This window comes from Dromiciops gliroides, chromosome 1, assembly GCF_019393635.1.
Source record: "Dromiciops gliroides isolate mDroGli1 chromosome 1, mDroGli1.pri, whole genome shotgun sequence".
NCBI classification, from domain to species: domain Eukaryota; kingdom Metazoa; phylum Chordata; class Mammalia; order Microbiotheria; family Microbiotheriidae; genus Dromiciops; species Dromiciops gliroides.
Genome location: NC_057861.1, coordinates 624,083,910 through 624,100,188, shown reverse-complemented (window position 1 = coordinate 624,100,188; position 16,279 = coordinate 624,083,910). Strand labels below are relative to the sequence as shown.

Genomic DNA, 16,279 nt, shown 5'->3' with positions numbered 1-16,279 from the left:
TAATTTCCACTTATTTTGTGTGCCCCCTTCTACCCCTACATACTCAGTGAGCTTTCCCTTGTCACAAAAAAGCGAAGACCAGTTGACACAGTTTCCTGCTTCTGACGACATGTCCAACATTCTGGTCAGCTAGTCCCTTACCTCCTTAAGGAAAGTAAAGAGGATAATTCTCCTTTTCTTCTCTAAGACTATGATTTTACCTGATATTTTTCAAGTGGTGATGTGTTTGTTTTTGGTGGGGCAATGAGGGTTAAGTGACTTGCCCAGGGTCACACAGCTAGTACATGTCAAGTTTCTGAGGCGGAATTTGAACTCAGGTCCTTCTGAATCCAGGGCCATTGCTCTATCCACTGTGCCACCTAGCTACCCCCCTGGTGATGTGTTTTTAAAGAAGCCACTATCTGATGTTAACATTAATGGTGTGAACTTGGTTATCTTATTTTGACATTGTTGTTTTGGTGTGCAATTTTGTGGAAATCATTAAACTCTGATCTCCTTATAGCCTAACAGGACATATTACCTGATGGACCCAAGTGGGAATGCTCATAAGTGGTGCAAAAAGATACATGAAGTTTGGCGGCACAGATACCAGAACCACCCGAATGCTGCTGTCTAGGAAAGCTTATCCCAAACTGGCCTGGCTCCTGCCTGCTGCTCCATGATTCAGCATTTGGGCTCGGCAGCATATTGGAAGGACCTTCCCACACCACCTGTTAGCCATCTCAAGGGGAAATCATATGTCTGATATATTGCAGTTTTTTATTTAAAAAGAAAAAAAGACAAAAAAAATGACAAAAAAACCAACAACAAACATAAATGGAATTCAGGGTCGCTTTGCTTGTTCTTTGTGCTTCCGTTGAGGCTTCCACATGCATATCGTTGCAGTGAAGATCTTGCTTTGGTGCCCTTCAGCTCAATTTCTGCTGCAGACTAGTGGATAGACCTTGCATTACCAACTTCACTTAAGATAAATTGAAACTGGTCTATATGCACACACCCCAAATCATGTACCAGTTCTGTGTGTATAAATGGGACAGGGATTTTTGTGGTTTTGTTTCCCCCTTCTCCTCTTGCCAAGATCCCATTTAGATTATCATTGAACTCTATTTCATCAGGGAGCTTTTAAATGCCTCTGCTGAGGTCTTGCCATTGTTTCTGTGGGTTTATTTTATTTTATTTTATTTTCCTGTTCATGCTTTTTTTGGTATATGGCAATTAGGTTGATTTTACCCTTTTCCATAATCTCTAATATTAGTTCTGGTTGCAAGATTTCCGTGGTACTTATTATAATTATGTGAGTGCACCAGATATATGCTTGACAGGCAGGCTTCATGTTGTGAAGAGTATGGTGTAGGTTTTAAGTAAGAAAATGCTGAACATGGCACTGAAATTTTATAAAATTAAAATTACTGGTTCCTAAGGGTTATGTAAAATTTTAAGCTTGTCATTTTAATTAAATGCATTGAAGTCCTTAATCAGGGGGCCGTACAGGTAGCAGCATGCTTTTAATGAATACTAACTGAAAATGAACTAGTTAGTAACAAATTTTAGTCATTGATATAGGAAATATACTCCTGACATTTTTAGATGAATTCAGGTTTTTCCTTTCTCTGGGGTGTGCACATATACTGCCCTCATGAATGTTGCTACCTGCTTTTAGTGGATATATAAAGATTAATGAGGAGAATCCTATCAGAATTGCTTTAATGGGTCTTGGTGTAGTGAAAAGTACAATTCTTCCTGTTCATTAATTGATGGAAATCTAACATACTCTTCCTGAGGATAATTTTTAAAACATTTAAATGTGCTTGGGCACTTTACTAATTGATAAATGGAGGAGCAGAGATGAAACTTTTGATACTGAAGAAGAAAGTACGGTACTTTTTGTCTCATCAGTACATTATTATTGAAGGGTCATATGTCACATGAATCATTTTTATGTTAAATTGTGGTTGAACATTTCTTGTAACATAGCAGAGAGCTATTAACTTTACATTTAACCTTTCTCTAAATTTGTTCTCTAGCCAGTCTGCAGGGCCATCTGGCTCTCCTACAAAGAGCAGGGCTTTGCTTGGAGATAAATGTTACTCATAATTGCATTAAAAGGGGGTAAAAATACCATACTTAATCACCTCTTATTGATAAATTAGTGTTTTACTTAGCTCCTCTTCTACTTTATTTCCTTTTTGATACTTTTTTTCTTTAAAGGGGAAGTATCCTGTTATTGGATAAGTGTTTTTAATTTCTAGATCATTGTTAATTCAGTTATTTTATTTTCTTCATGAATAAGTAGGCAGAAGTCCTGATAATCTAGCAGTGCTAAGATGCTTTCTTAATTTTCCGAGAGTTGTTCCTGGGGTACAGTTATGAGTGGTGTATGGTTGGTCTTTGAGAGGGCTTTGACACTGCTTCATTGGAGATTTTCTCACATTTATCTCCTTTATAGGCTCAAGTGTGATGAGAAGCTTTTCTGCTTTTCCTTTAATGTAATCTTCAATAAGCATCATTAATATAAGGCTTAATTCAGTTGGAAGGCTCTCCCTGTCTCCAGAAAAGTCATCTATCAGTCTCAGACATAGTGTGCCAAATTGGATCCAGATTTAGAAAAACTCCTATTTCCTCTTCTTGTCCCAATTAAGTAGTATGAAAAGATTTTTCTTACTTCCTCTAATATGGTAACAGATTGTTTTAAAGTGATTTTCTCTTTCATGAACCAGGGTCTTGTTAAGTATGTTCATTTGATTATTCTTAAATTTAGATTGATGCAAAATGGTTCAGTTAGTGTAATAGGTAGTAGAACACTTCATGGTACTAGTGATTTCTGGTTGGGCATAGAACCCAATTCAGTTTTGGAGCAGCAAGGAGGACCAAATAATATAGAGAGGTTTATCACTCATGTGGGACCCCCCAGAGAGTGGGGGTTGTGTAAAGTCTTTCTGTACTGGTATCAGTTGTAGTGCCTTTAATCATATATCTAAAGGGATTTTAAGAAGTTAAACTAAGCATTTGTAACGTAGGTTCAAATTGTGCTTTTCTTATTTCCTAACCTTGCAAAAAAGGTTTTCTTATGTTATTTCACTTCCAAAAGGTAATAACAAACATTACCATTTTAGAACATTTTTCCCTCTCATTTGATTTAATTTCATGGGTGCAGCTAGGTGGCACAGTGGATAAAGCACCTGCCCTGGATTCAGGAGGACCTGAGTTCAAATCTAGCCTCAAACACTTGACATTTACTAGCTGTGTGACCCTGAGCAAGTTACTTAACCCTCACTGTCCTGCTCGTGCCTACCTGCTCCCTCCTCCCTCCCCAATAAAATTTTTTTAAAAAAAGATTTAATTTCATATATTGGAAAGTTCTTTGAAGCATTTATAGAAACACCCTGCTACACACACACTTTTTTTTAATGCAGTTGTTTAAACTGCATCAAACCTAAGGATACCAAACTGCATCTGTGAACACATCTTTCATGGGCCATTTGTTTCAGGAGCAACAGACACATCTAATGTATGGCCACTAACGAGGACATTTTTTGTAGTTATCTTGAGGAAGAGACACATTGTTTTTTGGACTTCTCCCCTTCCGGGTGGTCATGCCACTACCTCCTAGGCCTTAATAACTATTCACTTTTAAATTCTAAAACCAGAAGGGGATGTTTTATTAACTTTTGCAAATACTGAAATTATTTTGCCATTAGCTAGAGCTACTGATACCACTGTGAGCTAACTCTCCTTTTTAGGTAAGATTTTTTGTTGCCTACATAAAAGTCTATCCTTTAGAAGTCATGCTTTTATTTTCTTACCCCTTTCTTACTCATATCAGATTTATTCTAGTCTATCCCTGTAACCCTGGCGTTTAGGTGCCTTTCATTATATTTAAGATCATATATATGTATGTATGTATGTATGTATGTATGTTTCATCTGGGGAGAACGGGGAGGGAACTAATACCCTGTTATTTAATTCAACAAAGACATCTTTAACTTAATGACAAATAGAATGGTAGCACTAACCAAGAGGTTCTGACAGGTACAGAGAGCTCACAACAACTTCTTACTCTCTGTTTTGGTCATTCTTAGCATGGGTAAGGAAAAGAGTGGACCTGAGTACTATAATAATTATCTCTTCAGAAAGCCTACTGTGCCTTGACTTTCTCATCGGGATGCAGAGGTTGTTTTATTGCTTCTTATAGGTCTGTAGGCAGTAAGTTTCCCATTTGGACCACGAAGCTACAAACCCAGTATGGGCAAGGGCATACCAAATGATATTTCAATGTAGTTTTACAAATTTTAGAGTGTAAGGAGAACTTTTCTTACATTTTTAATTCACATGCCCTGTTGCTACTTCCCTATAACTCTTCTTTCAAGACCCTGGTAAAGATAAGAGGCTCCCAATATGAACCAAAACCCTGTTTGTGCAGACAAATTACAAATTGCCATTCACATTGATGGTCTGTTTTTCACTGGAGCCATGAAACATTATTCATTCTAAAGTATTACTTAGTATAAGTTGAGGTCCTTTTGGACCCTCCCTTAGTAGGGGTTTAGTTCCTGAAACACAAAGGGAACTTGATTTAAGTCATTTTCTCATAGAAGGCAGTGTGCTGACAACATATTAGTAAGGTCCTGCCGCAGGACTGTGTTTCTTTATTGTCTTACCCGGTACCTACTTCATTTGGCACTTGTAGCTCATAGTTTCATACGCTGAACACTTTTATTCGGTCCTGTGTCCTATGAAAAGCTTAGTCTCTGAAATAAATGCAGTGAAAAGCTTTCTGCCCCAAAGAATGAATTTGAATAAGACTTTTCACCCTTCCTATAAAAGCTTTGGCTTATATCTTGTCATAAATGCAGTCAAGCATCATATTCTCCCCAAAACCATTTAAAAAAATTACTCAAGGAATCTGGTTATGCTGCCAGATTATGTATGCATTTGGCTCCACCATCGACATTTGGCTGCTGAGTGCTCCATGTCATGTTTCAGAGACCTTGTATGTTGTAAGTCACAATGTTTAGGTGCAATGTTTAGTGCCTGTTAGCTGCAAGAGCATTGTTGTAGAGCTCTCATATTGCCACATTTTTTTGTAGATCATAGATTGTTCATAGATAATTTATTATAAATTATAGAAACTCCAAAATATCCACTGGGTTATTGGGAACCAGTACAAGGGCCTTAATAGATAGCTAAAACCAACACCAAACCAAATTCAAAACTAAAAGTAGCTTGATGGTTGGATCTTTAAAGGCTGGTGTGTTTATCCAGTCCCTTATGTTTCAGTTCCACCTTGGCTTGGAGGTCCAACAAACATGCTGGAATAGTGTATTGATTGTATTTGGCCCTCAGGGTTGTCCAAATGAATAATTCAAGGGTATAATGGAGTATAGATGTATTTTTCATCCCTTTTGCAACAATTCTGGGCTGGCTTCACAACTCTGCAAAAGACCAAATCATCTCTCTTTGGTTTATTTCTTGATTTCTCCACATCACTCTAGTAAGGGCGTTAAAGGAGGAAGAAGGTTCTTTCATTCCAGATGAAAAGCATGCAAGCCAGATTTCCTTAGGAGCCATGCTCAACACCACTTTTTAATTTAACAGAGATTATGGGTCTTAAGCCCTTTCTCTGTAGATGATTGCACTACCCTGGGGTTTCCCTCATCCCTGGCTGGTCCCCAGAGTGATGAGGGAGCCTGTAGATACAACTTCAAATGGAGTGGGAGATTTATTAGGTGTAGAGAGTTTGCTGAAGGTACTATGCTTTATGAATGCTCTACACATTTCTCCATTTTATTTCCTTTCATACCCAAACTCAGAAATGAATTGATGATTGCTCAGTTGGGTGTGGTTTTTATCTTTCTTGGCATATGTGGTGAATGTGTAAGTAATCATTTTATCTTTAGGCAAATATTTTCTGATCAAGTTCTGGGTCACTCCTCTGAAATTTCCTGGTAACAGTGGCTTTGTGGCCCAGGCTTGCATATATGTGTATGTGCACACACACATATATACATATATGTATACATATATCTGTATCTACACACATGCATACATATGTGTAATGCTGCCTTTGGAGAACTCTTCTAGGTAAGTAACTATCCTTATGGCAAAGAGCAATTTTCAGTTCAGATAGAAGCCATGGGGAGCTGAAAACAAAACACCTAGGTGTACCTCTTTATCTTCCCCCATAACTTATTTCTTCAGTCTGTGAAGAAACTCCAAACTGTATGCACAGTGGACTATTTATAAAAAGAAAACATTTTTTTAGCTGTGTAAACCACCCTGTAATCCAATCTATATGTCTGAATGACTATGAATGTGGGTTCTTACTGTTGAAAAAGCCTCCATGATTACGTCCTAAGTTTGATTGGATGTTGGCCAAATGTACTAAATTGTAGCAGTATTTAGAACTGCTGTAGCTGTCTTTTAACAACATAAAATTAGGAAATTGAATGCATTTTGATAGTATGTTAGCTGTCTTTCAGGTTGATGGCAGTTAGAACGTGTAATATTCTCTACCTGGTTTGTAGCTGTAACTGATGTACAGGCAAAGCAAAAAAAAAAAATAAAGAACTTATGAAAACAGAAGCAAATAATGCAATGATATTAGGATATACACTTTTGTATTTTTATTCTTATATAAGGTTATTTGCTGGCTACTGTTGGCCTCTAGTTCAGTCTGTTATTTAAATTCTAATATATGAATTATTTGGATTGAATTTCATGTTCGGGGCCACCTTGTTGTATGTATTGATGTACAGCCTTGAATGTGAATAATTATTGTAAACTATATTTTACAACTTTTTTTCTGGTTTTATTATATAAATTTTCTATTTGGTCAATGATTTAATCATATCTCATAATTTAATGAATCTGTTTATTCTCTTTCCAGATATTTGTGCTTTAGATGTAGTTACTGAATGATGAATTTTTCACATATGCTCGATAGTCTTGTAATAAAAAAAAAGCATGTAGGGCTCTAGGTGTACAATGTCTTGGCTCTTTTCTTTAATTTTCCTCCCAGGACCTTCCCTTTCATCATAGAAAATTGAGTTGAGGGAGAAGTGGTTTTTCTTTTAAGACAGAGTGCGGTGTTGTGTCCTTATGTGTTGTGAAAAAAGCCCGCACTCTAGGTTTGACACTCGCTGAGCGAGTCCTTCCTTTGAGTCCCTCCAAGACGGGACTTGCACCATCTCCTCTGCGGAGCTGTCTGGAGGAAAGCGCTGTGGAAAGAAAGGTGAGCTCTAATGAATGCGAAGTCCCACTAGGGGCCAAAGGGCCAGTTTCAGGAGGGAGAAGCTTTGTTTTCAATCCACGATCCAAGTGGGTCCTCAAGGGGCTGAGCCAGTCTGGCAAGAGTCCCAACTCCGGCTGATGGCCGCGCTCCGCGGGGCTCACCGTGGTGCCGAGGCGAGTGCAGCGGAACTGTGGCCCAGTGAGGGGGGTAGGCTCTTGTGTCAGGGTGGGGTGCGGCGACCTCGGCGGCCGGCCTGCTCGTTTCCTTGAACTTGAAAGCTGGCGCTCTTCCCCGCCCCCTCCTCGATCTCTCCAGCAGGCGGCCACCTTTCGGGAGGAACACTTCCGGCACCCGAGGGCGAAGGAGGGGGTAGGGAACCAATTTAAAGAGCTGTTTCCGTTTCGGAGGACCATCAGGGCCGTACTTCCGTCGGCGGGACCCTTTTGAAGGGTGGACTTGCCCGGCGGGAGAGTGCCGGGCGGATGGTATTAAGGGCCGGACGCTTCCGGCCGGAGAAAGCCTAGCCGCCCCGAGCGGAGTGAAGGGCCCGGTCGGAGGGGCTCGGATCATGGCGGAGAATCACTGCGAGTTGTTCCCGGCTCCTGGCGCCGCCGCTCTTGGGGTGGGGCCGGGGGGCGGCTTATGTCGGCGCTGTGGCTCTGGGCTTGCGCCCCTCGGGGAACGGGCTGCCGGCGGCGGCTCCAAGTGGGTCCGGCTCAACGTGGGCGGCACCTACTTCCTCACCACCCGGCAGACGCTGTGCCGGGACCCGAAATCCTTCCTGTACCGCCTGTGCCAGGCAGATCCGGACTTGGACTCGGACAAGGTGAGAGGTCCACCGGGGCGCCACGCTCCCCTTCCCGAGCCCCCGTTGTGTGGTCCCAGCGTGGAGCATCTCTCCCTCCCCCAACTCGAGCTGAGCAGACCTTGGCCTTCCCCGACTCTCGGTCTGGCCCTCTGGCTGAACCCCCCCCCCCAAATTGTGTGTACACAGACACACAAGACACCCCCCGTCACTGTCTCTGTCTCTCTCCTGTTCCTAGATAGCCCTTCGACCCCGACTCCTAGCAGACACTCCCCTTCCCCTCCCCGCGCCCGGCCCCCCCCCCCCCACCCCCCCTGTTCCCATTCATACTCCTCGTCCCCAGATTGAGAAGACCCTGGCTTCTACTTTGTCGTAGTCCTCCGGTGACTCCTGGACTTCCCCTCCCATGTCCCTCATTCCTTTCTCCAGACTGAGGATGCTGAGTCCCTCTGACTCTTAACTTGGACTAAGGCTTGGGGTTAGACCCTGTTTTTTTCCCTTTATGCAGTTTCCCTGTCCTGACTAGAATCCCTCAACTACACAACATTCTGGTTCTGTCTATAGACTGGGGAGACCCTGGGCTCCTTTTATTCAGTCCCTGACCCCGTGGTGAAGACCTGCACCCCACTTTCCCCTACCTTTCCCAGGCTAAGGAAACCCTGGGATCCTATCATAATTGTAGCTCAGTCCCACTCCCCCACCCCAGACCCTGGGGTCCCTCCACACGTACTCTTATTCCAGGTCCCAGACTCTGGGACCACCCAATATTCCCTTTTCTCAAGCTTGGGAACCCAGGAGTTCCTCTATCCCTTTCCATCTTTAGGCTGAGACTTTCCATTTCTGGTTCCAGAACCCAGTGGAACCTATCTGGCCCCCCGCAAATATTCTCTTTAAAGTGCCTTCTCTTTCTCCCTGGGCTGAAGATAATTCTGGTGTCCTATAAACCCTGCTCTCTTGTTTTGAGGGGGCTACCATTCCCCTACGGAGACTGAGGAGATCCTGGATCCCTCATGACCACCTTCCCTTCCTGAAGTTGAATACTTTCATATGACTTACCTTATAAGAGACCTTGGAGTTTCCCTCACTTTTCATTACACCAAATGCTTCAGTGCTGAGACTCCAATGTTTTAATTCGAAAACCTAGCTCTTTCCAATCTCACTTTTCCCTGTTATTAGGCTGAAGGAATCTCCTTAGCCATATGGTATCTGATTCAATTCCTCCTGTCACCGAAACCCTTCTCCAGTCCAACCCAGCTGTAGAGGTCTTGGCATCACCTTTCCCAGTGGAGGGCCCATCCTCTCCCCACCCCCCTCCACTTCCACCACCAGGATCACTCTCTACCTCTCTACTTTCTATAACTAATGCTCTTCTACTCTTTGGGAAGTGCCAGTGAGTTTATATTTTCAAATTTTCATGCCGTTTTTTCTTTAACTGGGTAATTTTTTGTTTTGTCTTCAAAGAGTTTTCTTTTATAGTGATTTCTTAAAAAAATTGTGGTGGGTCACATTCTTTTAAAAAGTATAGTTATTTATTGTCTCTGGAAACTGTATATACAGGTAGACATTGTCAAATGTAATTGATTTTACAGAAAGGGACATGGAGCAAAATAGTGTTACCTGGGACAATGAATTCTGTAGGAACAAGTTTTATATATAGGAGGTTGACCTGCTTTTTTTCTTTAATATGATTTTTCTAAAAGAGGTTTTACCTTTTTTTTTTTAAAGAATTGTTTTTCCAATTACATATAAAGATTTTATTTTTTTTGAGTTCCAAATTTTTGTTCCACCCTTCCTTCCCTCCTCCCATCTGAGGCCAGCAAGCAATCTGATAAATGATATAGATTATACATAACAATCATGTTAAATATATTTCCACATTAGTCATGTTGTAAGAGAAGCATCAGAGCAAAAAGAAAAAAAAGCAAGAAAGAATAAACAAGAACAGTAACAAAAAAGCAACAGCAAAAGTGAAAATAGTATGCTTCAATCTGCATTCAGATTTCACAATTCTTTTTCTGGATGTGGAGGGCGTTTTCCACCATAAATCTTTTGGCATTGTTTTGCATTGCTGAGAAGAGTATCACAGTTGATCATCCCACCATGTTGTTGATACTGTGTACACTGTTCCCCTTGGTTCTGCTCATTTCACTCAGCATCAATTCATGTAAGTTGAAAGAGGTTTCATCTTGTTAGGGCACCTTTTAATGGTGTTATGAAGGATCAAGAGCTAAGTCTAAGTCCTCTTCAGTCTGTACTTTAACTTAAGGATGCATTTGTCCTTTTTCACTGCTCTGGAAAGGATTATGGGTTATTGGCCTAGGTAACCTGCCCTTCATTAATTTAATGTTTAGACTATGTGTATGGCAATAAAATGTTTCTTGACTACTAGTCTCCTTCAGATTTTTACCATTGTACAAAACTGTGCTGCTCAAGATGCTTAATTCATAAAAACCTACAAACTTAAAGTGTTGGTGTCTTTTTCCTATGTCCTATGACCTGCTTCTGGTTCCCTCTTTCACCTTGATTTTTGGTTCCCATTCTTGAGTTATGGATAACCTGCCGTTTACTTTGGGCTAGAAAACAAAAAGTATTTAACTTTTTACCTTTTCAAAAACTGTAAAATCCCTAGGGCTAGAAAGGACGTTGGGGTTGAGTAACCAAATGTGGAGGTTGTGAAAAATTTGGCAACAGTGAAAGGTTGTATATACCTGTTTTATATACCTATATACCCGGAGTCACATAAAAATTTCTTGGGCGAAAAGGGGTCTCCAGTGGAAAAAAGTTTAAGAAGCCCTGGCCTAAAACATGAATTCCCTCTATAATCTCCCCCATAGGGGATAATTGTAATTCTGTTTGAACACCTGTAGTATGCATGCATGTATGCATGCATGTATGTGGGTGGCTGGTGCTGGGGTCATTATCTCACCACAGCTGTACTTATTAGGAATTTATAACACTGAATATAGCTTTACAATAGCCATTTCTTATGTCAAGAGTTGGAATTCTTCACAAGAAGTATATATTTGGAAGAAGTAACAAGTTTGTTCTTTGGAGGCACTGTGAGGATTGAGGCTTAGAGAAAGCTTGGTCAGGACAGTAATTTTCACCAACCTATTGAGTTGGCAGACTTTCTAGGCGTTACAGCTGTTTCTGTTTTCCGTATGGATTTGACACATTGAGTTTATTATGCTTCTGTTATGTATATTATACTATGCTGGGAGAGAGAGAAGGATACTTCAATAATTTGATATGTGATCTCATTGATGTGGGTATTCCCAATGGTGCAGATTACAGTTCATCTCATACCTTCTTATCCTGCAGATTTTTGTCCATTTCATCCTGTAAATCCACCAGAGGGGATCCATTGAACATGTTGAGGGCCTTCTTCTAGATCTTGTGAGATTGCATGGGTGACAGTGGAGCACCTTTCAGTCATTTGCATGATTGTAAAGATGTAATCTACTATAGAATAACATTTGTGAAAGCCTTCCTGTTCTTTTCTCAAACCTTTATCAAATTGTAGATTATTCTCATCAAGATTTTTAGAGTTGGGAAAGTAAGTTTATTGATATTTTCTCATTTGCTTTTTGGGGAGGTCATAAGGCCCAAGACTTTATTTTTTAAAATGGTATCCCCCCACCTTCATGAATTTTGAGACTCAGTCTCTTAGTTCCCTCACTTCAAACATACACTTTTTTCTGCTCTAGTCCAACTTCTTTTGCTATCTTTTTTTTTTAATGCTATTTGTTTTTTTCATATAGTACATGGGTGAGGGGTTGTGGTATTAGAGGCCAGATATGGTGTTATTGAGTGAAAAAAGAGTTTGTTTTAGAAATCTATATAGACCTTTACATTTTTTTCTTTGCTGCCCTCCCTCCAGCTTCATCCTTATTCTAAGGATGATTTTGTTTAGCTGGATCCCTGGAAAAGATATAAAGATGAAAAATACTGATTGCTGTAATCAAGTTTCTATAGTAAGGGGAACAGACATACAGAAAGTACTATAATTAGGAAATGTTTGTGTGTAGGAAAGGTTCAGCGGAAATCTGAGAGATTCAAAGGGGAAAGATCCCTTGTAGCTGACAGGATTAAAGAAAGCTTCATGGAGGAGATGGCACTTGAACCGGGGCTTGAAGCATGGGAAAAGTATACCAAAGTATATTAAAAGGTGTGAGAGAGGGTTGTATCTGAGAACAGTGAATATTCAAATTGGTTGGAGACTAGAGTGAGTAAAGGAAATATATCATGAAATAAAATTGGAAAAGCAAGTTGGAGCTAGATTTCAAGTCTTGAGTGTTCATTTGTTCATTTGTTTTTTGTTTGGGGAGGGCTTCTGAGTGTTTTTGAGATGGCTTTTGAGGTCATATCTCTGCTTTAGAAAGATTACTTTGTCAGGGTGGGATTAGAGAGAAGAATCTGGTGTCAGAGAGACCAATAAGGAACTTATTATAGTATTCATAAATGCATGTTTCAAAATATTGATTTGTTATTTGGAATGCATGACCGGAAGATTTTTGGTGCTCTGCAGACCGTTTGAGAAACCTGGCCTGAGAAATCTTAGCATGGGATGATCCTATCATTAAAAAATGAGAATCTGAGATTGTATCACACAAGCCCTTTTCTCTAGTAATAGAACTCAACTTTTTGTAAATTTGTTTTCAACAGGAATCATTGCTGGTTTAGCTGTACTTCTGCCGTTTTTGGCAATGGCATCATGTAAAATGACATTTAATTGACCACATAATAGAATTCGGTTTATTTTATCTGTAATTTTTCTGTTGATACTTATCTACTGATGTGTTTTAACTTCCTCAAGGTGAGACTTAGTGGCCATAGATTTTGATTGCTACCACTGTACTCTTGTTATGTAGTTGACAAAAACTTAAATCACATTTCTTCTATGCAGCTGTGGTCGTATTCAGCAATGCACTAATCTATACAGAACTACTTAAGTTGGGTTCATAGAGAGAGCCATTTCATCTTACTTTATTTAACATGTCTTATGCAGGTACTCCTTTTTAAAAATATATGCATTATTTTAATGGGAGACCTTTTTAATAATAGTAACTGAGTGGAAATTACAGGCAGTGAAATAACCTTCGGTAACTGGGACTCAAAAGAATTAGATTCTAGCCTCATCCTTGCCGTTAACTCCTTATCTCGGGCAAGCCTCTTCTTCTCTTTGAGTCTCAGTTTCTCTATTTGTAAAATGATTGGTCTAGATGATTTCTCTCTAAGAGCCCATCTAACCTACAATTTTAAACTTTGAATAAATCAGCATCTACTCTGTGCCAGGCACTGTGGTAGGACTGGAGATATAGTGAATATAATCTCTACTTGCACAAGGTTTTCAGAATATAAATCTCTTTCAGAGTGATTTCTCATTATTATTCACTTATGCATATTTGGATTCTAGATAGTATAACTAAAAATGAATGAGTAGCAGAGGATAATATCTCTTGATTCCTAATGAAGTGGTTGATATTAAATTAGCGTTAGCTTTACTCACAGCTAATATAATTGGCCTAGGTTAATTCATGTATTGATATAGATGGGAGATCTTTCAGTCAAGGCTGCATGACCCCTTGTTGGTTATATTGTTGAGGTGATTCCTGTTTGGAGGTGTACCACAAAGGTTCCTTACAACTCTGGAGTTCTGTATCTGTGTCAAATATAGTACCTTTTATCAAAAATCCTTAATATATTTTCTCATCTTTCAGTTTTTTTCTTTTTTAGCAGAGTGCAAAGAGTTTACAGGGATCTCGTTTGTCCAAACAGACACAGTTTGCATTTATATAAGGTTTACAAAGTGCTTTACAAATATCTCCTTTTATCCTTATGACAACTCTTGGGGTTGGGTGCTATTATTATTACCCTCATTTTATAGTTGAGGAAACTCTGGTAGACAGAGATTGGTCTAGGGTCATGTAGCTAGTAAGTGTCTTAAATTGGATTTGAACACAGGTTCTCCTAACTCCAGGACCAGGGCTCTAACCATTGTGCCACTTAATAGTAAGTCTTGGATTTCTTATTGATCTAGATGAGGACCGTGTCTAAAGCTGTTTTATCTACATGAGTACAATGTCTTTTTGTATGTATGGGAAAGGGGAGTATTTCTCAATGATAAAGGTAGAGAATGAATAAATAGATATTTAAAGCTCTCTTGGAAGGGCCCCTGGAATTAGGCCTTGAAAGAAGAGAAAGGGATATCAGCAGGTGGAGTGGTGGTCAGCTGTAAGGAAATGAAGTGAGCAAAGGTACACGGATGGCAGGATAAGAACGGGAGATGGGAGTAGTTCATTCTGGCTAGAACATTGGCTAGAGTGAGAATAGCTCTTTATATTTCTAATGTTCATTAATGATTATGAGGCCCTCTTCTTTTTCGCCACCACCAAGTGAGGTTGGCAGTGCAAGTAGTATTATCTACATTTGACAGCTGAGGAAATGGAGCTTCTGAAAGGTTGTGACTTGTCACATAAATGAGTAATTGCCAGAGACCAGATTTGAATTTAGGCCTCTCTGAGCCCTAGCCCAGGGCTCTTTTCTTATTTGTAATACCTCATTCCATGATGAATAGTAGTAGTGGCAGAAAAGACTGCAGAGATTGGGGTCTGGTTGTGGAGGAACTTGAATTCCAGCTTTAAGAATTAAATCTTTGGGGAAGCCACTGAGCATGTCTGTCTGAGGGGCCAGGTGGCATGGTCAGAGCCATCCATTAGGAATATAACTGACAATAGAATGAATTGTGGAGTGGAAAGGAAAAGACTGGAGGTAGTCTAGGAGTTGTAAAACAAAGGAAGAGACAAGACAAGATTACTTTTAAAATGAGAAATTTTCAGACAAAACTCAGTCTGGGGAGAAACAACCCCCACAACCCAGAGTAGCCCAAGGAGAACTTGGCATTTAAACAAGGCCTTTGTGATTGCTTTGGTGCTGCAGATGTGGAGGCATCACGTGGAGCACTGAAGGGTGGGGAATGTACTTATGCCTCCGGCCAGATATCGATTGTAATTCGTTACATCCGTGTTTGTTTATCCAGAGCCCCTTCCGGGTAGAAATATTTAAATAACTTAAGGCCACATTAGAAAAGAGCTCTTAAGGAAGAAGAAAGAAGAATTTGTTGTAGTAAAACAGAATAAGAGTAATTTGTGCTAAAACACTGGAAGAATTGGAAGCAGGAAGATCATTTGGCTATTACAGTAATCTAGGCAAAGAAGAGAAAGAGATGGTTACTGTGGGAGTTAAAAGGAGGGGATGAATTAGCATTTATCTGGATGGTGAAAGAGAGGGAAAGGTCAGAAATGAGTGAGTTTTCAATCATCTGAGAGGTGATTATCGTCAGTTGAAGAGAAGTTAGGGTCAGGTTTGGGCAAAAAGTCTGGTTAAGTTTTTGGTAATGTTTAATTGAAGATGTTGCACAGAGACAATCTACCTGATTGTGGGATCCAGTAAAGCTGTCCACTACCTAATTGGAAATACGAGACTGGCTATCTGAGGAGAACATAGAGGTTGCTACTTAGTCTTATGCTTCTTCTGTTTTTTCCCCAGTGTCTAACACTAGGACTGGGCACACATTAAATACTCAATAAATATGTGTTTGAGTTTTTTTGTTGTTATTATCCCATGTATGCTGAAGCACTTCACTCAGTGATCATTCTTTGATCAGACATCAGTCACCTCTTGAGTGCTGAGCATTGTATTAATCAATAGAGGAAATGGAGGGTTTAAGAAGACAGTCTTTGGCTTCATGGAGCTTATCAGCCTGATGGGACATAATACACAGACACAATTATAAATAACATATTGAAGGTTCATATGGATTATTTGTGCCCAACCTTTTGAGCTTATATTGGTCTGATCAGCCACAATTGGACACACTGTGGTGTCATTTTGGTCTTCTTTGAGAATGAAGGACAACAACCAACCAACAACATATTCGGTAAGTACATCAGAGAGTAACATGTACTATGTGATCTTCAAGGGGATGATGATTTTTTTTTTTTTAGTGAGGCAATTGGGGTTAAGTGACTTGCCCAGGGTCACACAGCTAGTAAGTGTTAAGTGTCTGAGGCCGGATTTGAACTCAGGCACTCCTGAATCCAGGGCCGGTGCTCTATCCACTGCGCCACCTAGATGCCCCTCAAGGGGATGATGATTATTAACCAAGGCAGTATCAAGAAGGCCTCTGGTAGGATGTGGCATTTGAATCGAGCTATTTTTTTAATGAATTCCAAGCATAGCAC

At 40.1% G+C, this 16,279-nt stretch overlaps 2 protein-coding genes across 7 annotated transcripts in view; both read left to right on the top strand.

Moving 5' to 3' along the window:
- Positions 1-1,323, top strand: part of PDPK1 (3-phosphoinositide dependent protein kinase 1) — a 122,922-nt gene extending 121,599 nt beyond the window's left edge. For all 5 annotated transcript variants that reach the window (XM_043980449.1, XM_043980431.1, XM_043980438.1 and 2 more), the window contains one exon: positions 503-1,323. In XM_043980449.1, coding sequence (XP_043836384.1) covers positions 503-616 — 114 coding nt within the window. In that variant the 3' untranslated portion in view covers positions 617-1,323. The remainder of the gene's footprint in view (positions 1-502) is intronic.
- Positions 1,324-7,637: 6,314 nt separating this feature from the next.
- KCTD5 (potassium channel tetramerization domain containing 5) overlaps positions 7,638-16,279 on the top strand; it is a 93,983-nt gene continuing 85,341 nt past the window's right edge. Inside the window, exon 1 of one of the 2 annotated variants that reach the window (XM_043969895.1) lies at positions 7,638-8,057. In XM_043969895.1, the coding sequence (XP_043825830.1) occupies positions 7,800-8,057 (258 nt within the window). In that variant the 5' untranslated portion in view covers positions 7,638-7,799. The remainder of the gene's footprint in view (positions 8,058-16,279) is intronic. The other variant, XM_043969905.1, reaches the window with a different exon arrangement.